Source organism: Misgurnus anguillicaudatus, chromosome 19 (genome assembly GCF_027580225.2).
Source record: "Misgurnus anguillicaudatus chromosome 19, ASM2758022v2, whole genome shotgun sequence".
In the NCBI taxonomy this organism is placed as follows: Eukaryota; Metazoa; Chordata; class Actinopteri; order Cypriniformes; family Cobitidae; genus Misgurnus; species Misgurnus anguillicaudatus.
Window position 1 is genome coordinate 35,531,995 of NC_073355.2, and position 23,788 is coordinate 35,555,782.

General features: G+C 36.7%; 2 protein-coding genes across 4 annotated transcripts in view; one reads left to right on the top strand and one right to left on the bottom strand.

The window, feature by feature from the left end:
- grb2b (growth factor receptor-bound protein 2b) overlaps positions 1-11,533 on the bottom strand; it is a 49,499-nt gene extending 37,966 nt beyond the window's left edge. Inside the window, exons 1-2 of one of the 3 annotated variants that reach the window (XM_055194668.2) lie at positions 11,362-11,533; positions 9,892-10,180 (exon numbers count right to left, since the gene is read on the bottom strand). In XM_055194668.2, the coding sequence (XP_055050643.1) occupies positions 9,892-9,969 (78 nt within the window). In that variant the 5' untranslated portion in view covers positions 9,970-10,180; positions 11,362-11,533. Of the gene's footprint in view, positions 1-9,891; positions 10,305-11,361 lie in introns of those variants that run through there. The other 2 variants (XM_055194666.2, XM_055194667.2) reach the window with 2 other exon arrangements.
- Positions 11,534-14,520: 2,987 nt separating this feature from the next.
- On the top strand, positions 14,521-18,850 carry mchr1b (melanin-concentrating hormone receptor 1b). Its single transcript, XM_055194669.2, has 3 exons — positions 14,521-14,989; positions 17,352-17,433; positions 17,680-18,850. The coding sequence occupies exons 2-3, from the start codon at positions 17,364-17,366 to the stop codon at positions 18,693-18,695; spliced, it is 1,086 nt and encodes a 361-aa protein (XP_055050644.2). The 5' UTR covers positions 14,521-14,989; positions 17,352-17,363; the 3' UTR covers positions 18,696-18,850.
- The last annotated feature ends 4,938 nt before the right edge of the window (positions 18,851-23,788 follow it).

Sequence of the window (23,788 nt, forward strand, 5' to 3'; positions counted from 1 at the left end):
TTCATTTTCATGTATATTTTATAAAACACATTACCACCATTTTTGGGAGGTTCTGGGTGGTTGTGTTATCACATTATCGCATTGCTATGTAATAATCATGTCTTTAGCTCAAATGATGCAGATGAATTCTGTAATAAAATGCAACACCAATAACCAGTACTACTGTAATGGTAACCGATCCATTTTTAGCATTAGCAATAACAAAATTTCACATCTTTAAGTCAAACAGTAACCTATTTAGAGTATAATTTTATAGTATTCATATCAGAGATCATATGAGGAGCTCAGATGCAAAAGCCGATATACGCCACCTCTGTCAAAAATGACATAATGGTCCGAATGTTCTCGGCGCGTATCATACGTTCATCAAATACTTTCTTTCAAATCTACTTAATCCTGCCTTCAGGTCATTCAGAAAAACTGGTCTGTTGGCAGAATTCATTAAGGGTCTGATAAAAAAAACGCACTTGTATCCGAGCTTCTCATATATACAACCATAATAATATAACTGACAGGTGTATCATCCAAAATGTCTATACTGTTAATATTTAGTTACAACTTGTCTTCGAAATGTCAACTTAGCTTAGTAGAACAACCTTTTGCCCTAATCTAAATGATACAAATGAACTCAAATAATAACCTTATTCTTTTGTGGAAAAATGCTCCTGGTTATTCCTAAAATATGTGGTCTAAATCATGACTTATTCATCAAACGCACTAACCTAGGAAGATGCACATACATGCCTTCCGGGCATTTCTTAACAGCGGTGCACACCAGCCGGTGCCCAACCCTTATGTGCCAGACATCGAGCCCTTGAGCAAAGCACTCGATTGACTTCCTCTTACCTACATCAAAGCAGTGATTGAATAATACACATCGTGCTCTTGCTAAATCAATCACTACAGGGAAAATTAAGAGTGGATTTAAAGGCCAATCTAAAGGCAGATGGCCTTTCAGTGTAAGCTATTAGCAAGTCAATGTTTATTATTTAATATATAAAATGACTGGCGACCACCAGTGTCCAATTATAGACAATGTGAAACCGCATTTGCTACACGTTCACATCCTATAATAAGGCGAGCCTTAGGAATTAGGAATGGATTGGGTGAAAAGTGGGGAAAATCATTGATTGTGTCAGCAGAAAAAAGACTTTTAGAGATGGAACATTTTTACATTAAAAGAAAAGAAAAAACAAACATCCAATGAAGAATAAATAAATTGTATTCAATTTTAATTTCATGGTTTTTATAGACGTTTCAGCAGTAACAACATAAACAAGCGGCTGTCGCGGTCCGCACGTAACTTCCGGTAAACTCCGCTAATAATAAATAACAACAAAGTACTTTAAACGTAGTTTATTTATATAACAAGCACATAGATTACCTAGGAAACCAAAACATTTGTTATTTTCGACGAGGCATTTGTTCAAGAGATCAGTTTAGCAACTAGTCAGACCATTAAAAAAATGAAAGCGGAAGTAAGGTTTGGATCCAGACGTGTATCACGTGCGTCCGATGAAACCGTCAATAAGAAAAGAATTCAGAATTTTATAGGTTACATGAAGAAAACTTTGTATTAGACATAAATAAATAGCCAACTTAAAAAAGATTCAAGTCACTTCTCCTTTTCTAGATATTATTGCAAAACAGAAAACCTTTTTTTTATATTAAAAGCACTTTATTTTCACAAAACAAAGCTTAATGTTGATTTATAAGCCAGAGGGTGGCTGTACTGATATCTGGGTTGTCTTTAAACCTAAAGCATTGTTAGTGCACTATAACACGCTATCTGTCATCATGGGGCCGAAAACATGCACTTAATCCTCTTGACTAATGTGCTGAACACAGCGGATAGTGTTTTAATCTCTGAACATCCATATTTCTGTTAACAGTATAGCTGGTCTGTTTATATGCCGAATACAAGCTGGAATGGACCTGATTACAAACTACACAAACTAGGGATGCATATCAATTAATCGCGATTAATCTATAGCAGAATAAAAGTTTTTGTTTACATCATATATGTGTGTGTACTGTGTATAATAACTTTGTATAGTTAAATGCACACACATGCATGTATATATTTAAGCAATGTTTACATATGTATATACATTTGTATATTTATGTATAATTTATATTATATATAAATATAAATACTTAATATATATATAATTTTTTTTCTTAAATTTATACATGCATGTGTGCATATTTATATATACATAATTATTATACACAGTTCACACACTTATATGATGCAAAAAAAAACCTCTACTCCGCTATAGATTAATCGCGATTAATTGATATGCATCCCTAACACAAACCAAAACTGATCATTTGATGTGGATTATCACTTTAACCCAGTGACTCAACAATCTGACTACCTAATAAGTCACGTTAAATCTGATTTTAAAAATCAGACTCCCCCAACAATCCCCATGAGCCATGTCCGCACATGCAATCACTGCATAAATCAAGTACACTTCCTTTAGTTCAGAAAGCTATAAAGTGCACAATTACATAAAACCATTAAAAGTTTCAAACTGCTTTATATGGTAAACTACAGTCATATGAGACCGAGTTAGATATTGCATCAGAACTGAAACCATGAAGAAATAACTGTGCCATGTACACCACTAAAACCTCAGCTCAAGATGGTTTAAGGCAGTGGTTCTCAAACTTTTTCAGCATGCGGCCCCCCTTGTGTATGGCGCATTCATTCGCGGCCCCCCCAAAGAAAATTTATGACAAGAACTATTGTAAAACTCAACTTTTAATTCAACAAAACATATTAAATTATACGAATTTTTGATTAGTAGTCTTATTTTTTTAGGTGTAATAATTTGCACAGAATTCATGATAAATTAATTTATTTGATAAAATGTCATAAAACTGGGGCCCCCCTGGCACCATCTTGCGGCCCCCCTGGGGGCCCCGGCCCCCAGTTTGAGAACCACTGGTTTAAGGTACAGTAATTGGGGTCAGCCTTGATGCAAATATTAGAAGGTCATCTACGGACTGAAAAGCTCAATACGAGTAATGGCCATTAACTACCGGTGTAACAATACACAGTGTTTCCGCTATATACATTCAACCGTGGCGGCCCGCCATGCCTAAAACATCCCCGCCACCCCTGCGGTTGTGGATAGAAGGGATACAGCAAACGAAATCTCGCTGGATGATCACTGTTTTAATCTAATCCTTCAACCAAACCCAACTCTAAACACAAAATTTCACACGATTGTAGGATGTATTTGTATCTCATTTAGCCAGAGCCGCTGTTTTCATCCTAATAATCCTACCTCCAAATCTAATCATTAACTTTTCGGCATTTGCTGTATCCCTTCTAGACAAAACCCACGGCGGCAGCTCGCAAAAAAGCTACATAAATGTCCGCTCTGCCAGACTGGCGGTCTTAGAAATAAATTCCTTTCTGGATTCGCGTTGTTAACTCATTTATAAATAAATCTCCGTATCATAATTTCTTCCATGGGTTTAGTTTAATGAACAAATAGATTTAAATCAACAGAGGATGATTAGGCTACGTCTCTGTTTTGAGAAATAATAATAAAATAAATAAGCCTATACGAAATATGTTACACTTAAATAATAATTAAATTGACAAAACGAATAAAAAAGTATTTGAGTTTCTGTTTTTTTGTGACGCGCTGACCAAAGCAGCAGAAAGCACGTCATGTTTTTAATGATTTTAAGTAAGCACAAAGTTTTCTCCTTATTGTGAGTTTACACAAATAAAAATACATAATTTGAAGTTTCGAATATTGTTTTACTTGTATCTTTATGACTATAAATTTAGGGTAATTTAAGGTGCAAGGTCATCACGCATTTGATGTTCAACGCGGACGCAACGCAGGGCTGCGAGAAAAGACATTATTAAACTTTCGATTTAACATATTACGAGTTTTTTGGACATTCATTTGGAATCACTGTACTCAGTCATATTATCAACTTATCTGGTCATTAGTTATTCAGAATATAGGCTATAAGCGCAGTAGCGCGCTGCTGACCGCTCAGCTGTCAATCAATCTTCTGTGCTTTAGATCAACACTCACAAAGTTTCACATTAAATGATATGATATTTGTCCAAAAACAAAAGGCTAAATACTGAATACTACTTATATGCGACTGCAAGACATTAATAGTCGAATCTGTTTGTAAGGAAACTTACATTATTCCCGTGGAAGAGAAGAACGTTGGTAATAGAAACTTGAGGCAGACGGTGAGACTGTTTTATCTGTTTTCAGACGAAACAGCAGGGTCGGGGTACCCGCGGGATTTGATCTAACGGGTGTAATAATAGACTATTCGCGTGTCATTTGTGTTGTAGATGCAGGTCGGGACTCAATTGAGAGTGACGAGTCACGTGACGATTTGGGCGGGGTCTGAGCCGGTCGGCCATGACGGTAGGAAACGCTATCGGTTGCCAGGGGCAACTTCACAGAGGCGCGACTTCCAGAGCTCTTTAGTTTATCATTTCGGCAGGACAGAGACGATCTACAAATACGATAAAGAAAAGGAATAAAACAATGCAAAGAGATAGGCGAAAAGAAAGGGATCTTACAGGAACAAGCTCACAAACAGCGTTGTACTGGCAAAGGTAACTTAAGTTTCTTCACATGCGTTTAGTGTATTGTAATTACATTGCATTTAGCAGACACTTCTTGACCAAAATGACAAAGTAATTAACTGCGACGGTTTCTAAACACGAGATGTCCAATGTACACAAACGTTTCCAACATGTTTTGATGTAGAATATTTAGGTATTTATTTGTAATTTGATTTTAGCCAAATGACACATAGGCTACTGTTGTAACTTTACGAGGTTTTTGTGTTGGGGGCTGCAAAGTGGACAAACCAGTTCTGGGTTTGCTATGGTAGTTATATGTGTGATTGCAAGATGTAAAAGATTAAAGCCATTAACAGTGTGGGTAACACTTTTCTTGAAGGGGTGTGCATAAGACTGACATAAAACCTTCATAATTATTTATGACATGACACATGTCATGAATATAAAGGAGGTTTTATGCTATTTATGACAATTGTAAGTGTCATTCGTTCAATTATGACATTTTTAATGCAAATATGCCATTGTTTGAGATGTCTTTGTACTGCATAATGGTCTCCATTTCGGTAACCTAAAAAACTGTATTCCATTGTTCGTATACCTTCCATATGTATCGCGTGAGGTACTGGAACAGTTTTTAACGCAGCAGTAACTGCAAGGCATGGTAAAACAGTGTAGAATTGCGAAAAACTACTCTACTACCGAGCTAAGAACACACGTAAACAATCATGTTCTGCCACCGGAATCCTGCCAACATGGCGGAAAGGGGGAGGAGCTCTGTACCATGACGACAGCTCCTCACTCTCAATAGACAAGAGTAAAATGCGGGTCTAACATCGAAGACCAAAATTCGACTCGTTTTTAAATGGCCCCGTGCTTTGTGTTTAAGATCTGTCTGAAGACCGTTAAAGGTTTCTATTCAACTGCGCGATTTGCGGTGTGACCGGCTCGGGGTCTTTATGTCAAATGGTCTGGACCGGGTGTGAAATAAAATTGCTGCTGATGGATGTTCGGTCAATCACAGTGGTGCGGATTATCAAACAGGACTGTGCGTGAGTTTGCAACAGCTCTGTAACGCTAAACACGAGCACAACTTGCAATGCACACTACATTAAAACTACAATGAAATATCCGAACTACGTACGTAGCTGTGTAACGTTTTTTAAGAAAATACATTTTAGATCAAACATAGAAAAGAAATATGCTATAAATATGAGGAAAAGTAAATGACAGCATGAAAATGATAAAAAATACATGTTAGTTTACTGTAGCCTATATTCTACTTTTAAAAAAATACATGTACATTTATAATCATCATGGGCGCCCCCTGCCGCCACAGCTGAAAAAAATCCTAGAGGAAACACTGAATACATCAATGAAGATAGATGCATTAATCAAATGACTTACAGTATTAGGTCTGCACAATTAATAATTACAGGTGAAACAATTACATAATCACCAAAAGCCACAGCTGTCCATTTGTGCTCATTTCTGTGCGTTTCGCCAGTTTGGGCACCAAATACAGAAATTTTGTCAAGTTGACGTGTCCTTTAGCCATTCGTTTGGGATTTTTTATACTAACAACATAACTCGCAAAATTATTTGTTATTTTCATTATATTATTTAGTTTTGGATGTTTCCAATTTACCATGTAGCTGCTTTACAGAAAGTTATAAACATCTCAAAACTTTACATCTAGTAATTGTCAATAATAATAATCGCAATTACAATACCATGGTAAATAACCTGCAATTATTATTTTTGTCATAACCATGCAGCCCTAAATAATATAATAAATTGTTGCAATGTGTCAATTTTTTATTTTTACATATATTTGGACATCTTTACGCAAATGCCATTAAAACGCACACTCGTTTCAACTCACCTATCACGCCACACCACATGTAACAGCAAAGCTGTACTAACATCCAAAAAATATAGAAATCATTGTCTGATGCATTTTTTGAGGTATTTATATATATTGTATTGTTGACTATCTGTGAAAATTGACTATTTATTTAAGTGCAGTAGTTCCAAATTAAGACAGTGTCACATATGATCAACATTTGTAAAATAATTAAAAATTGCTACACTTTATGCAAATGAGGGTGTATTAAGCAAGCAGCTATATCCCCTTAGTAAGTTCAAGCGTCAGTAGATCTCTTATCATTTGATTATTCTAGTTCCTCCAGGCGATGTCTCATATGTTCCAAGTTCAACGCCAAATTATTGGTATATGCTAAGACATGCATGACTATTACTTACTTTTGCTCATATTTTTCCAACCCCATTACCCTAATGATCAAACACTCATCTGGTGAGAAGAGTAATATTTTTTTTTTACAGCGGTTGTGTTTATCATTTTAATAAGGCAGATAATAAAAAGTCCCCATAGAAACCACAAAAACCATTCAAAGAAACTTTAGCAGCAATATAGCATCACCCTGACCAACAATCCAACTACACTGCTGACGGAAAAATAAGAGAGATATTTTTCTTCTAGTTCTTTTTTTAGCACGCTTGCTGGCTTTTGATCCTTTTTTGCATGTTATGAAGAATCACTTCCTCATAGAATAAGGCACAAATCTCAATGGAGAAAAATAACCGGAATGTACGCCGTTGTAACATTTGAAGTGGATCAAAACCTTTAAAGATGCCAAAGAATGCACTGAAATAAGCTGTTAAATTGTTCTTTGATATTCACATAGAAGGTGTGTAACTTTATTAAGAGCAAAAATGATCCAGAAACATTTATGTCCATTTACAACCATAAGATTTGCCCTTTGAATGAAATGGCCTATTTTTGCCCTATTTGGAAGGGTCATGAATAATAATGTTGAGCTCTGCTCTGAGGCTCATGTCAGTAGCTCACAATAGTAAACAGACCTTATACGCCTATATCAGTCAAAAATAGAGATTTTAAGGAACAACTAATTGTTTGGAGATTGTTAATAGACATTCTGAGTGGCAAGTTTTTTTTCAGTAATGTAAATGTAAATGTAACTGTAATGTCAATAGTACAATTTCAGCCTAAACGCTAGCATATAGCATTAATTAGCATGTAACGCTAACTCGGCAGACACGACTTTGTTTTTAGCATTTTAACAAGTACTTTGTACTTAATTTAATGTCTAATTTAATGTTAGGGGCGTACATTTCGGCTGTGACGTCTCAGTTGGTTTTATGTTGAGATGGGCCTGTTTTCCAGTGGTCTTTTACGTGCACGAGGTTTACATAAAAATGAGGAAACAAATGCGTTTGAGGCATGTACAGAGCTCTAATTATTCATATATGCCTTGGTAAATACAGTTTTTTATTCTATGGCACCTTTAAAAAAAGTCTTAAAATTATAAACAATATCCATGCTTGGGACAACTTTTATGAACTTTTTGATCCACTTCAAATGTTGACTAGTGTATATTTCAAACACAAAACGCACACCACTTGTTCTTTATGAACACTATACAGCCAGGCTCACAGCATTACGTGAAACACACAATTCTTAGCATCTACACAACAACATGTTTCCTTCAGACCACAGACAGGCAGGAGGAATTGTGGGAAATAGCCTATATTTTTGATGGCTGTGAAAAGGAAGTAATGTATGTTTCTGTCGAATCCTCAGTAGGCATGGGCCGGTTACCGGTTTCAAGGTATATCCGAGGTTTTAAACAGTCAAGGTTTCAAAACCACTAAAATGTTCTGTGATACCATCTCCAAGGTATGAGCTGTGTTTATACAAAATTCATTAAATCATTAAGTCATGTGATTGATGTTTACATTTAATATACATTACAAAAATATTATATATTTTTTGAAAGCATATTATAATTTAAACATTATAACAACACATTTTAGTGTTGCAATGGCAATGCCGCAACACTGTGGTATTTTTGCTAAAGGTAATCATACCCCAGAAACTTATACCGGCCCATGCCTAATCCTCAGATACCCCAAAAACATTTCAGATGGATGCAACCGTACAGAGCTGACAACCTACTAGTCACATTTCGGCTAAATGTGTTGTCCGGAATCCGACAAAGTTTTTGCTAATGTTGCTAAATCAAGCCGGAAAAAACTATGACTATTGCGTTAAGAAGAGAAGTGAAACAGACCAAGATCTAAAAGTATCTGCATGCTGATCGCAGCATGTTAAACGTCCATTATGTGCATTTCTCACAACCACATACTGAAGCGTCGCTCCAGTCCCGCAAACGTGATCCAACTCTATAATAATAATAAACAAAGAGAAAATCCCACAGACGGCCCGACCAATGCTGTAATCATTCAAAATATAATCCCCTTTCCACCTCATCACTTCAGATATGTGTCATGGATAAAGCGAGCACATTAGTGAGTTAGTGAGTTAACCAACCCATCACAAAGACAAAATCTCATTCAGAAATAAACCAAAGGAATGAAATGCTTATTGACAGGGTTATAAAGTACAAAGCATGCCCACAAAAATCAACTTTAATCAGCTTAAATCACACAGCACAACCTCTTTAACTACGCCTCCTGAACTTTCTTCATAGAGACGTAAAGGATAGCGACTTTAAAAGAGATGGACAGTGACATACACACCAACAGATGCTATGATTCAGATTCAAGAAAAGTGAAGGCGCTGTATTTTCAACAGAACAAACTATAATCCCATTTTGATTCGGAGTTGATGAAGTAAAGACCAAAAGATCTTAGAATTCACTTAAAAATAATATTAATCACCATTTTCACAAAATAGGCACAATTTTTTTTGTCTTTAAACAAATAGTGGCCTATTTGAAACTGATATACTTATTAAACACAAAACTTTATTTATTTTTAGATTCAAATGATCTAAAACATCTACTTAGTATAGTGATTATTATAAATATCTTCCTAATAATACCTAGCTTGTTTTCTTCAGTTTAATACACCAATACACTCAAGTGTAACTAAATATGTTATTGTCACAACAAGCATATGTTGGATAAACTAAATCACCAAGCATCTTTTGATCTTTTCAACCAGTTCCTTGTCAAGAACACAATAAACATCCATGTTACCGCATTTGGAGGGTAAATAATTCTCCCTAAACCTTAAACATACAAATCAATCAATAATTAACAATCCAATTTGATGTAGATCCAGAATAACGTGGAGGAAGTATCAGAGGTTACTTAATAACCAAATAATAAAACATTTACACATTTATTACACTAAGGGAAAGTCAGATCTAGATAACAAAGATCATGTAAATAACTTTACACTCTGTGTCATAAACTCTTACATAATAAAGCAAACATTAATAAACATAACGATGATGTTACCTTCAATATTTCCCCACGTTTAAAACTCAGCTCGTCATCTGCCGTTGCTTTAAAATCATACTTGGCAATGGCCTCCATGATACAGCCAGATAGATGTGATAAGACACAGTAAAGCAGTGGATTGTGCAGTTTATTTCTCTATTGTCGCCTTCAGGATCAGACAATGAGATCAAGAGATGATGATGATCACAGCCCCAATGATCTCCGGTTTGTCTCCACCTGTCTCTCTCTCTCTCTCGCTCTCTCAGTCCCGCGTCGCGATCCTCACATAAAGGTCACGGCGAGAAACCTACAAACAAATAAAAACTGTTTTAAAATCCGATAGGACTCGATCGCGTTGATCTAAAAGCGCAACTTGCGCTTATTCTAGATGGTTCAATGGGCCGCGCCCCACGAAACAACTGGCATTAAAAGCAAAAGGCTCCCCATAAAGAGGAAGGAAACCCGTCTGTTTGACGTCTCGAGCGGCCAATCAGGTACCGCGGCTGCTGCGAACCGACCAATCAGATTGGAGGCGTCGAAGTAGATTCGGCTAATCAATGTCGTGGAAACGAAAGCAACGGCCAATTGGCTTCAGAGTGACTGGTGTTCGACCAATAAACGACAGGAATTTCATAGCGTTTGAGAACGCAAGGCTCGATGACGTCTTGCAGCGTTAGAACGTGCGCTGAATAATGAAGTCCGAAAGCAAATATGAAGGATTGCGCAAACATAAGTCAACAAGAACGCATGTAAACGAACTGTAATATGACACTCGCGTAAACGGAAATATGAACGCTTACTACCGATCGCCCCTAGTAAAAGACAAAGTACGAACAGTTAAGTAAAATTATGAGGCGACACACCGGAAATAGAACAAACAGCTTTGGAGATGTGTAACGTTAGTTAGCTTAAGCATGCCATCACATTTTACCATGTTGATACTGTATGTTGCATGGTATTGCGATCCAACAGGCAACATTTGACAATGTTTTGTCCAGCAAGCAATTACATAACGATAATGACTATATAACTGTTTAGATAGAATCTATAAAAATGTTATCCAATCGAGTGTTAAATAGTACAAGTGAAATTGTTTACGGCGTATTGTCTTGGGACGATAGCGCATAACTTACGTGCAAAATACAAAACTTAACTTACTTTCAGTAAGTCGTTAGTATCTATTGTGTGTTGTTTAATTAACAATGTATAATGACTGATTCCAGTAATTTCGAAGGTTCTAGTTTTCTCATCTTTGCCATTGTAACCCCCACATAAACAAATAAAACCGCGTCTCCTCCACTCATAAATCGTTCAAACGCGCCAAGAAATATGCATAATGCCGGAAATTGTGTGAACGTAAAAATATAGTGGATACACTAATGGAAATACATAAAGCACACAGGCCGTACGGCCCTGCTCATGTTAACGTAAGAAAAAAACATTGACGCTGGCAGCAGTTAGAGAAATCCTGTGGTTACATACACTTACCGTTCAAAAACGGCGGTAGGGGCCGAAACTCCCTCTTGTCACGTCAATAAATGTACAATCCACGTGAATTAGTCTTTAAACGTTAGCGAGGTTGAGCGGTTTTCCTCGCACGACTCGAAACGGTGAAATATTGCTGTGTTTTTCTGTTTATTTCCGTTTCCTCTCTGATAGAGCCGCGCGTGCAGCATCCGCCTGCCCCTAGTGGTCAGTTGCATTTCTGTTCAGTAATGTCATTTTTTAAAAGTAAAAATCAATAACTGCAGTTTCACCATTAATAATACCATAATATTTTAAAAATCTTTCTAGTTAATAATGAATGGGCTATGATAAAACATTTATTGGTGATCACAGCAATTCAGTATTTTAAATCAGGCATTTATTAGCACAATGTTCACAAATAAAGTTAAAGAGATAGTTCACTTTAAAATGAAAATTCTGTCGTCATTTACTCCTCCTCATGTTGTTCTGGGCCTGAATGGGTTTCTTTTTCTGATATACACAAAATAAGATATTTTGAGAAATGATGGTAAACACACAGCAGTAAGTGACCATAGACTTCCATAGTAGGAATAAAAAATATGATGGAATTTAGTGGGTACTGTCGGCTGTGTGCTTGCCATCATTTATCAAAATATTTTCTTCATCATTTATCACAATACTTCCAAAATATTTGTTTCCTACTGTGGAGGTCGGTGGTCGCTGTCTGCTGTGTGTTTGCCATCATTTGTCAGGGTATCTTCTTTTGTGTTCGTCAGAGGGGGGAGGTTCATGCAAGTTTAGAACAACATGATAGTGATAGACACATATATCGGCCGGCCGATATATTGGGACGATTTTTGCGAGTTTTATATGTATCGGCATCGCTGCTGTGTTCGCCAATTTTTTCCGGCATTATTTACAGACAGAGTACTGGAAGCCGCAAGCGACTGCAGGTCATGTGACTTAAAACAACCAACCTTTCCATGAAAACATTGAATGCTTGGCCTAACAACTGATCATGGCTTGACAAAGCAGGTTTTTATTTCTCATCTCTATATATTTGTAGTAGTAAAGTTCTAGAAATCAATATCTTTTGCTGATAGTTCCTTGTCATTGTGGAGAGTGCAGTTCATGGTTCCATAGCACCCTCACATTTTTTTTACTATTTGTTAAATATAGTTTTTTTTAAATTCAATAAATGTTACTTTTTTAAATTGAGACTTGTAACATTTGGCATTACTGTGTCATTTTTATGATGTAAATTGATTAAGCAGTATCGGCTCCATATATCGGCTCAAGAAAATCGGCAGCCTGTATCGGTCATCGGCTAAGGCTGATGAAACAAAAATAGGTATCGGCATCGACACTTAAAAATCCATATCGGTCGATCCCTACAACATGAGGATGAGTAAATGATGACAGAATTTTCATTTTAAAGTGAACTATTCCTTTAACGTTAGAGAAAGGATATTTTAAACGATGGGATAACCTACGAAACTACTTATTGAGAAACTACAATACTTGCTTAATATCGCTATGAATAGGCCTATAACAAATTACAATACCACAGATAATTATTTTTTAACAGTTTATAAATAATAAATCATATCTGCAAAAAAAATCGATATATATTATAAAATTCTGCTTTATGTTTGTTTGTATGTATATTTAATAAAAAATTTAGCAATAATGCCATTCTATGTATTTTATAATAGTCCTGTTTTTTATCCTAGCTTTTTCCCTTTGTTATACAGTTTCTGTACGGTTTGTTATAAAATACATTTTCTGTAAGCGAAATTGTGCAAACTGAACTGCTGATCATCAAACATATTCCAACATGTGGAGCTGCAATGCAATTAACAAAACGAGCCTACAAGATAGGTAAAACCATTAGGTCCTTTTGGCTAATAATAATCCTTTATAATCTTTTAATAATCAAAACAATGCATAATCTTGACAAATAGCCTAATTAAATTTCATTTTAATGAGTGCAATAAATAAAGGCATTTAAACTGCAGCATAGCGCCATCGTCTGGCCGAACATTAAAAGTGAATAATAAAGCAATGGCGCAAATGAAGCGCGTTATTGTGGTTGTCAGAATATTTAACCTTTCACGTGTTTGTTTCTTTTCCAATTATTGTTGTTTGTTTGTTGGTTTTATTTATTTGCAAAGCTTTAATAGACTGTCATATGCGTGTCTTCTGAGCTCTGCATTGAACTGGGGATTTAATTACATTTGAACCAATTTAAACTGCAGCATAACCAGAATCAAATTTCTGTGTCGCAAATTTGTTATTGCTGAATAATTTATTAGTAATAGATTTGCGCATCTATACAAAGAGCTAAAATAAAATTGCTAATAAAAGTAACATTTTAAATTAATTGTCAAAGCATGTCAAAATTAGATAAATAGTCATATTTGGCAAATCCCAAGATATTTGGTTTTAACCGCATCTGATCAAAAACTGTCCGGTATTTGATATAAAGCAGATTTCAGCTTCATCATTTCAGATTTCATCATAATGACACCTGACTTCAAAGTCAAGCACCTGTGTAAATGTCTATTTGCCCGAATCTCTACAAAGGGCAAATCCTCAAGAGCCTTTTTGCAACTTCAATGAGATGTGAAAATGTTTTCGTTTTTTCTCTCTCTTTTTAACAAATATTTGATTATTTTCTTCTTTTCGAAGTTTCAGCAAATGTTTTTTTATGTTAATATGCATGTTTTATTTTAAATACTGTAGTTAATTCATTCATTATGTCTTGCGTACACTCTTTAAAAGAAAGATTCTTTGTCGATCTGGTTCCAAGAACCTTTAACGCCATCCACAGATGGTTTCTGTTGCACAAAGGGTTCTTTATAGTGATAAATAGTCCTTAAGACTATAAAAAGGTAAAAGAAAAAGTAATTATTTTAAAAACCTTTAAATGAAACGTTCTTTGAGGAACCAAAAATGGTTCTTCTATGGCAACGCTAGTACCTTTGTGTTTAAGAGCGCATTGTGTAAATTGCTCAAATTAACCTCTTGCATAATTAAATCACATGCAAACACGTTTCACTTTTTATTTCGTATACACATCTGTTCAACATAATGTATCCGTTTGCAAATTGCACTGACGATCTCCACGGAGCAACATCACATCATTACGCGCTGTAAATGATCTCCAAAATGTCATTAGTTGCTCTGAAAGAAAACGAGACTCAGTAGTGCCAGTACGGTCACATTGCAAGCTGATTCAGATAGTGTTGGACCTGAAAGTGTCCACATGGATCACATCATGTCACGTCAGCAGCGGCAGAGCACATCCAACGGACATCACCAGCGCATCAGCGTCACATCTTCTGTTCAATCCAACACTACGCATTCAGCAGGGACGCACGGAGTAGACCTACATCTCAGCTGCTTTTCCAAGATCACATGCGAGATGGAAATGAATCTAAGCCGCATCATCATCATCGGGTTCTCGTTTTGATTGCTCCATTGAGAACGGATCAACTGTGAATTCATTTCTTTACCCGCAGCAATGGTTCATTTAGCGCGCGTTTGGAGAGATGTCCACTTGTGGCATGTGTTTCAGCGGAGATATTCAAGCTAAATGGAAAACTTCAATCAACAGAATACTTCTCTTTAAGCTGTACCAATAAAGGTAAGTCACTTAAATACGCAGACATATATGCGTAATTGCTTTTCTACACAGAAAAGTGCGAATGTGTTTTGTAGCCCACCATGGTATCATGGTATTATAATTATAATTACTTTAGTATAGGCTATCAAAGTACCAGTTGATAATCTGTACTGTACAGAACTTTGGTTTAGAAACAATACAGAAGGTTTGGAAATGTAAGGCAGATGCAATATGCGTATATATTAAAAAACTCTTACGGCAAAGTGCCATTCACTCCTAAATAGATGTACTTTGTCAGGCTGTATGGTTACATAAGGAGCCTTAAACATTCACCGATCCTAAAGAAAGGTTTTGCAGAGTCAGGCTATTAAAAGATAAGGACAGTTTATATTATTGTAGTACCTCAGAGATACCAAAGTATGCCTATTACTATACCTCTAAGGTATATAAAAATACACACACTGTTACCAAATGTATACATATCTGTACCTAAATAGGACCTTTTTATGTACTGCCCCACGGTGACAGCTTGGGACCATTTTTGACAATTTTTCTGACATGAAGGAAATGATTCTTTAAGAAACTGTTGACTGAAGCTTTTTTGAGAATCAGAAATGTTTCTTTTATGGCATCACTGCAAAAAAAAAGCCCTGTAAGCTTTATTGTTAAGAGATCACCATGGTGTGGAAATCTAATAAAAGGAAAATAATAAAGAAAAAAACACAAAAGCTACATTTTGATAATAGTTTATGTAATACATCATAGACATAGATCAAATGACATGACTGTCACATGAAGATATGGATATAGATCTACACTGTTTTATGTCTGTTACTGTACATTTATGATTTTTTTATATCCAATAAAAAACTGTATGTTTGGAAATGTGATCATATCTCTCAAGTAATTTTATCCTATAGTCCATACTGGTTTATTAGATCATGCACAAAATTACTTTTTTACTGAACTGATTTTTGATTGGATTAGTCTAGCAGAGGATTATTAAAGGTGCTAGATAGAGGTCTTCACACTGATAGCATAAAAAAAATTTGGTTCCCCGAAGGCAAAGGATTTTAAAATAACTATTTCCTTCCTATCTTTTCATAATGTAAAGAATGTTTTGTGCAATAGAAAGATTCTTCTTAAAGTATTAGTCTATTTTCTTAAAAAAAATCCAGATAATTTACTCACCACCATGTCATACAAAATGCCGATGTCCCTCTTCGTTCAGTCGAGAAGAAACCACGTTTTTTGAGGAAAACATCCCAGGATTTTTCTCATTTTAATGGACTTTAATGGACCCCAACACTTAACACTTAACTCAACACGTAACAGTTTTTTCAACGGAGTTTCAAAGAACTATAAACAATCCCAAACGAGGCATAAGGGTCTTATCTAGCGAAACGATTGTCATTTTTGACAAGAAAAATTAAAAATATGCACTTTTTAACCACAATTTATCTTCTATCTCCGGTCCTGTGACGCGCCAGCGAGTGACATCGAAAGGTCAAGTGTTACATATATGAAACGCACTTTTAGTGGACTATTTTAAACAATAAACTGACGCAAAGACATTTATTAGTATCATTTAACATACAACAACGTCGGAACGGTCCTCTTTCTCCACACTTGTAAACACTGGAGCGTAGTTTTGCATACATCATCCGTGACCTCTTGACGTCATGACGTATTACGTGAGGTCGCGCTGGCGCATCACAGGACCAGAGATAGACGAGAAGTTGTGGTTTAAAAGTGCATATTTTTTATTTATCTTGTCAAAAATGACAATCGTTTCACTAGATAAGACCATTATGCCTTGTTTGGGATCCTTTAGAGTCTTTTAAAACTCAGTTTAAAAAAATGTTAAGTGCTGAGTTGTTGGGGCCCATTAAAGTCCATTAAAATGAGAAAAATCCTGGAATGTTTTCCTCAAAAAACATAATTTCTTCTAGACTGAACAAAGAAAGACATCAACATTTTGGATGACATGGTGGTGAGTAAATTATCTGGATTTTTTTAAAGAAAATTGACTAATCCTTTAAATGTTTATGGACCCATACAGCCAACAATTGTTCTTCTATACACTTTAAAAATGTATATTTTTAACCATATTGGGTAAATATTGGACAGAACACATGCTGGGTTAAAATGACCCAATTTTCGGTTGTTGTTATGCAACCATGAGTTAAAATAACCCAGCAGTTAGGGTTAAAATGACCCAGCATTGGCTCAATTTTAACCCAGCAGTGTGTTCTGTCCAAAATGTGCCCAGTATGGGTTAAAAATAACTCAGCCATTTTACGAGTGTAGCACATTTATTTTTAAGAGCGTAATGTTAATGTAGCCTGTCTATAAATGCTGTCCATTTGTGTTCAATTGCCAGCAAAGGTTCAGGATGGATTTCAACGTCACCTCCACTGATAATTCCAGTGATGGGTCCAACTCATCTCAACGATTTAATGCAGGTAAAAATGTTACACCAGAAATAATGTTCAGTAAAGGTCAGGTAGAAATATTACCAAGAAACAAGTGCACAGTGCATCATTTTCATAAGCTCTTCTTTAGCACAGGCTTTTTATGCAAATGCAATTCCCACCAGGCTTAGTTAACATGCATGCATTCAATAATTTGGATTAGTGCTGTAGGATAAAGGCCCGATGTAAACAAATTGCTTGGAAATTACGAAAATATCTCCTTGTGTTTTCTCACAGAGACAGAGGAGCAGTACCACAATGTCCTCATGCCCAGCATTTACGGGGTCATCTGTTTCGTCGGCATTATAGGCAATTGCATTGTCATCTACACCATTGTCAAAAAGACAAAGTTCAGAGCGCAGCAGACAGTCCCTGATATCTTCATCTTTAGCTTGTCAATCGCAGACCTTCTCTTTCTTCTTGGCATGCCATTCCTCATCCATCAGCTTTTGGGAAACGGTTCTTGGTGTTTCGGTGCCACCATGTGCACCGTTATAACGGCATTGGACTCCAACAGCCAAATCGTGAGCACCTACATCCTGACCGTCATGACGCTGGACCGATACTTGGCGACGGTTCATCCCATTCGCTTTAACCACATACGTACGCCGCGCGTGGCCGTAGCGGTCGTCGGGCTCGTTTGGATACTCTCTCTGCTTTCCATCACACCTGTGTGGATGTATGCCGGTCTCATGCCCCTGCGAGACGGTTCGGTGGGATGCGCTCTACTTCTCCCCAATCCGGCCACAGACACGTACTGGTTTACTCTCTACCAGTTTGTGCTGGCTTTCGCCTTGCCCTTGGTGATCATCTGCGTGGTCTTTTTCAAGATCCTCCAAAACATGTCTGCAACGGTGGCCCCGCTCCCACAGCACAGCCTGCGCGTGCGCACCAGAAAGGTCACCCGAATGGCCGTCGCCATATGCCTGGCCTTCTTTATTTGTTGGGCACCATATTACGTTTTGCAACTGGCTCACCTGAGCGTGCATCGACCCAGTTTCGCCTTTCTCTACGTCTATAACATCGCCATAAGCATGGGCTACGCCAACAGTTGCATCAACCCAATACTTTACATCATGCTCAGCGAGACCTTCAAGAGGCAGTTCATCGCAGCCATCCGGCCCGTGCACAAAGACTTTCGGGCCGAACCCGGAACGGCCGATGGGAGCGTCAGTCTGCGCTTGGGTCCTGATGGAGCTCAACAGTCTCAGTCATCCAGGGAGTTGCTGCCAGTAACCGTAGCTGTACAGTGACTCCAGGTAAAGCTGAAGGTCTGATGGAAACCCGGGAGACTGCAATGAACCACGATTACTGGCATGGTGTTCAAAATGTCTATAATGAGCATCCGTTGAAAGACATCCCTGGGCATCCTGCAAAATCGCTCATTAAAAGAGTTTGTTTTAAAATAGTTATGTGATAGATTGTTTCTGTGAAAAGTGTCATTCTGGATGCAATTATGTCAACACATCACAATAAAATCAATAATTTGCTGTAGACAAATAATCTGTGGAAAAACATATATAGATTTTGTTAAACTAACTGCCTGTTCATTACAATCAAATCAAATAAAGGCGTTAAAGGGATAGTTCACTCAAAAATGAAAATTATGTCACCATTTACTAACCTTCATGTTGTTTTAAACCTGCATGAGTTTCTTTATTTTGTTGAATGCAAAAGAAGATATTTTGATAAATGTTGATGGTACCTATTGACTTCTATAGTATTTGTTTTAAGTCAATGGGTACCATCAACTATGTGGTTGCCATGATTTATCACAGTGTCTTATTTTGTGTTTGACACAATGGGGAAGCTCATGCAGGTTTAAAACAACATTTTGACAGAATTATCACTTTTGGGTGAACTATCCCTTTAACAGTATAGTACAAAAACTAAATTAGAAGTTATAAACTCAAAAGGGAGGTTTCCCGGACAGGGATTGACTAGTCCTAGACTAAAATAAACGTAAGAGCTGTCTAAACTCAAAACAACTTGCACTGACATTTTAAAATACATCAGTGCCTTTATCTTTGCCTCAAAATGCACACAAGTAATGTTTCTATTTCCTAATTAAACTAAGGCCTGTTTCTGGCTTAAGATAATCCCTGTCCGAGAAACCACCCCAAAAAGCTTTAAGTTGAGGCATTACAATTGAAATTAGTAACTAAAAAAGCTAAAATTGAAATAAAAATAAATTACATATAAACATAAATAGCGATATTAGTGTAAGTAAATAAATAAAAACAAAAAAAGTTAGAAAACTTTTTAGAAAAATTACTAAAAAAATTTTTTAAAAGGCTAATTCAAAAAATAATTCAGTTAAAATAAAATAAAAACTAAAACTAGCTCTGATTTTGCATAAGTGACCCTGCACTGTAAAATTTTATGTTACGTTAACTTATTAAGGTTAACTTATTAACAAATTAAGGTTAACCATTTGATTTTTTGATTTTTTTTTAAAGCTCACGTAACACAGGCTGTTTCTGCATTTCTGATGTTAATCTGGAGTACCTATAGAGTAGTATGACATCCTTTATATCTCTGAAGAGTCTTTAGTTGAATCAGATTTATAAAAGAAAGATTAGCTTTACCGAATCTTTCCGATAACGTACGAAAAAATGAAGAAGGAGGAGTTATACCGCGGGAGGAGCGAGTACGAGTCATGCAACACTATACAACACTGTTTAACTTATGATTCACTACATGTTCGTGTCATTTATATAATATACACGCGCCTATTTCCAACATAAGACAGAAGTCTTACTTACCACGTGTAACTCGTCATGACCTGGTTCTGAAAATCCACCGCATCAAACACACACGCAAAACTCAGCTGCTAATCCGGATAATAAACTATATCCATTGTTTCCATAAGGCTGGATGTCTTCTCCTTACATCCAAAAACACACTTCTTCTTTCGTGCCATTGTTGACTTTTGAAATTAAACAAAGCTGAGTGGCGTGATAAGCTGTTAGCAAGCTTTAGCGTCTCCCGCTGACTGACGGCTGGGCGGGGTTTTCCGGGGGAAGTTTTCCGGCGGAAGCCCATATAAAGAAGTGATACGTATCGAAAACCCCTGAAACGTCAGTTAGAACTGTAATAGAAAAAATCTAGCCGAAAATTGTACGAACCCTGGCGAAGTGCATTCGGCACAGAAATACTCTGAAACACGCCCAACAGCTTTTTAGACACTTTGCCTACGTTTAGCATGAGGAAACAACTCTATAACTGTGTTAATAAGTCAGAATGCTTGAAATACCATTAAACCCCCCCTTTAAGTTATGTCAACTTATAACAGGTCAAAATGTAAAAAAGTACATCACTGTTTAATCAACTCAGATTTACAGATTTTTGGTATATTCACGGAATATTTTGCTAATTTTTCCGTGGCATTGTCACAAATTGGTTACTCAACCTATTTTCTTACCATTGTCGCTTCGGTTTAGGGTTAGATTTACATAAAATGAACGGACTTTCTTTTCCGTGTCTTTGTCACGGATTGGTTACTCAACTGTTTTTCCTATTTTCTTACCATTGTTGCTTCGGTTTAGGGTTGGATTTACATAAAATGACATCCTTACCCAACTCTAACGCCAGGCGACAATGGTTTAAAATTTAGAAAATATAAAAGAATAAATTAGGAAAACTAGTATAAACCAATACTTAACGTGACATCCTAACGCAAACACTAAATCTAACCCTAAACCGAAGCGACAATGGTTTGAAAATAGGAAAAAGCAATTGAGTAATCAATCCGTGACAATGACACGGAAAAGAAAGTCCATGATATGGCCACGTAAAAATTCGGAGATCCGTGACAATGCAATGGAAAAATTTGCGAAATATTCCGTGACTATACCACGGAACTTTGTGAGATCATGTTGATTATTTATCTGGACTAAGGGGGCGTGCACACCAAAGCTTTTACGCCCGCGGCCGGCGCATGTTTTCAATTGTTTCCAATGGAAGCTTGGTGTTTTTCAAATAAGCCGGCGCTCCGCGGTTTTTCCGCGCTCAGCGCTGAGAGTTGAAAAATATTCAGCTTTGGGTGAAAAGCTCCACTCGTCAATGTCAGTTCTCACACGGCCGTCCAATCACAGTGGAGGAGGGGCGGGACATTACCACAGCAACCAACAGCCTCACAGCTGAAGTATCACAGCTACCAAAGCACTCGGCTGAAGAAAGCTGGCACTCAGCTGAAAAAACAGCTGGTATTCGGCATTGTCTAGATGTTTTCAGCTGCATTTAAAAGTTTTGGTATGCACAACCCTTAAGGGGGCGTGCACACCAAAACTTTTACGCCTGCGGCCGGCGCATGTTTTCAATTGTTTTCAATGGAAGCTCAGCGTTTTCAAAAAAGCCAGCAGCTAGCGGTTTTCTTCCGCACTGAAAACCGGAACTCAGCGGTTTTTCCACGCTCAGCGCTGAGAGTTGAAAAATATTCAACTTCGAGTGAAAAGCTCTGCTTGTCAATGTCAGTTCCCACACGGCTGTACAATCACAGTGGAGGAGGGGCGGGACATTATATCACAGCAACCAACCGGCTCCCAGCTGAAGTATCACAGCTACCAAAGCGCTCAGCTGAAGAAAGCTGGCACTCAGCTGAAAAACAGCTGGCATTCGGCATCCTCAAGGCATTTTCAGCCTCGTTTAAAAGTTTTGGTGTGCACAACCCCTAAAGATGAATTGTTATAACTTATAAAATATAGAATATGTCAACTTAATTTTATAAGTTGTAGCAACTCATCTCTAGTCAAGATAAATAATAGTTAGTTGATTAAACACATTTTTTACAGTGTAGGTTGAATTGACTTGCAATCCAAGTTGGTTTAACTTCATGCTGAATTATTATAGTGTGTCTATCAAAACCAGGCTAAAGTCTCATAATGATAAGATTTGTAGCATCAAGGTTTGATTTCAATCATTAATTTGAATCTTTGACATGATCTCACTCAGTCAATATTAAAAATATCAAGGTTATATTTTCACAGAATGTTCTTTACATTATATAGGATGATTTTATAAAGGCAGTAAATCACAATATAAATGACTTTAGCTGGGTTTTCACAGGCAGGGTCATGTATAGTATATGTTTTTAAAAGAAAATCCTTGCAACTTTTATTTCCCCCATGCACTCGTGTAAAGGCCAAGCAATTCAAATATAAAATGTCTGGGTTTCAGAAGAGCCTGTTCTTGTATTCCTTCATTTCATTTTGTAATGTTTTTTCTATGAGCTATTATTAATCATTTTTAATTACATTACAGCATTCGTGTGAAAACACAGCGCTTCTTTGTTGGCAGTGTAACTGTTATTTTGTGTTGTAAATATACACATTTGTTGAAAGGGATTTTGGTCATCTTAAAATATCATATCTTTCAAATCCATATATCAGTACACGTCATATTTATATCTGTTAAATATTGTGTATTGTGAATGAACACTACAGTAAGCTTGCTTAAAGAGCAACAATAAGATTTGGTCTTCACACTGCCTGGCATATACATGTAATGTAAGTTCACTGCAAGTAAGCGCATTTTTCAATCTCTGTGACCATGCATATTTCATAAAGTCTCTTTTGTGAAGAAAAAGCTTTTCCCAGACATGTATTTAATGTATAATAAAGAATATTGCATTCATTGTGCATGCTGTGAATGACTTCCAATTAAAAAGAATCTATCAACACCCAAGAAAACAAACGTTCACCAATTGTGTCAATGCACCTTCACTAAAGGAAGTAATTACTGAACACATGTGAACTAAATGGAAGCTGATGATAATGAATGTGCAAGCTGTGTACTGGGTTACAGACCGTGGGTGGTTTAAAGAGGTTTCTAGGAAACTCCGCTAGAGTTTGGCGCATGCGGTCCGGTCAGTATTAATGCATTAGGAGATTTGGTATCATACTGAAGCATGAACGCACGTGAATAGAAGATGCAATCGTGCTGAGTGCATGACAATAGGACCGAACACAATGCTATTACTGGAGCTACTCAACCTTGAACACAATTTTCACATCTCAATTGTTTCACCAAGACAGTAATAAGATTGAATAGAGAACAAATTAAAACTTTTAAGTGTTTTTTTGTCTTGTTCAAAAGAAAATCAGTCTTCATCATCAATTGAGACCTCAACAGTGTCACAACCTGTCTGCTATAAAGATATTCACAAATCAACATTTTGTGGCTTGATTTTAAAGTTTCAATACATAGCACTTCTACGAGAAATATATGAGAAAGTTGATACTTTCAAACAGATCTGCTGATGTATAAACAGATGACTCATAGATTTTGTGTGATTGAATGCTTTCTTGAATATGAATGCCCCAACTGCATGACTGGCAAGAACAAA

Coding starts and splice junctions, on each gene's coding strand:
- mchr1b (XM_055194669.2), top strand. CDS start 17,364: ATGGATTTCAACGTCACCTCCACTGATAATTCCAGTGATGGGTCCAAC. Junction 17,434..17,679: donor ATCTCAACGATTTAATGCAG/GTAAAAATGTTA, acceptor GTTTTCTCACAG/AGACAGAGGAGCAGTACCAC.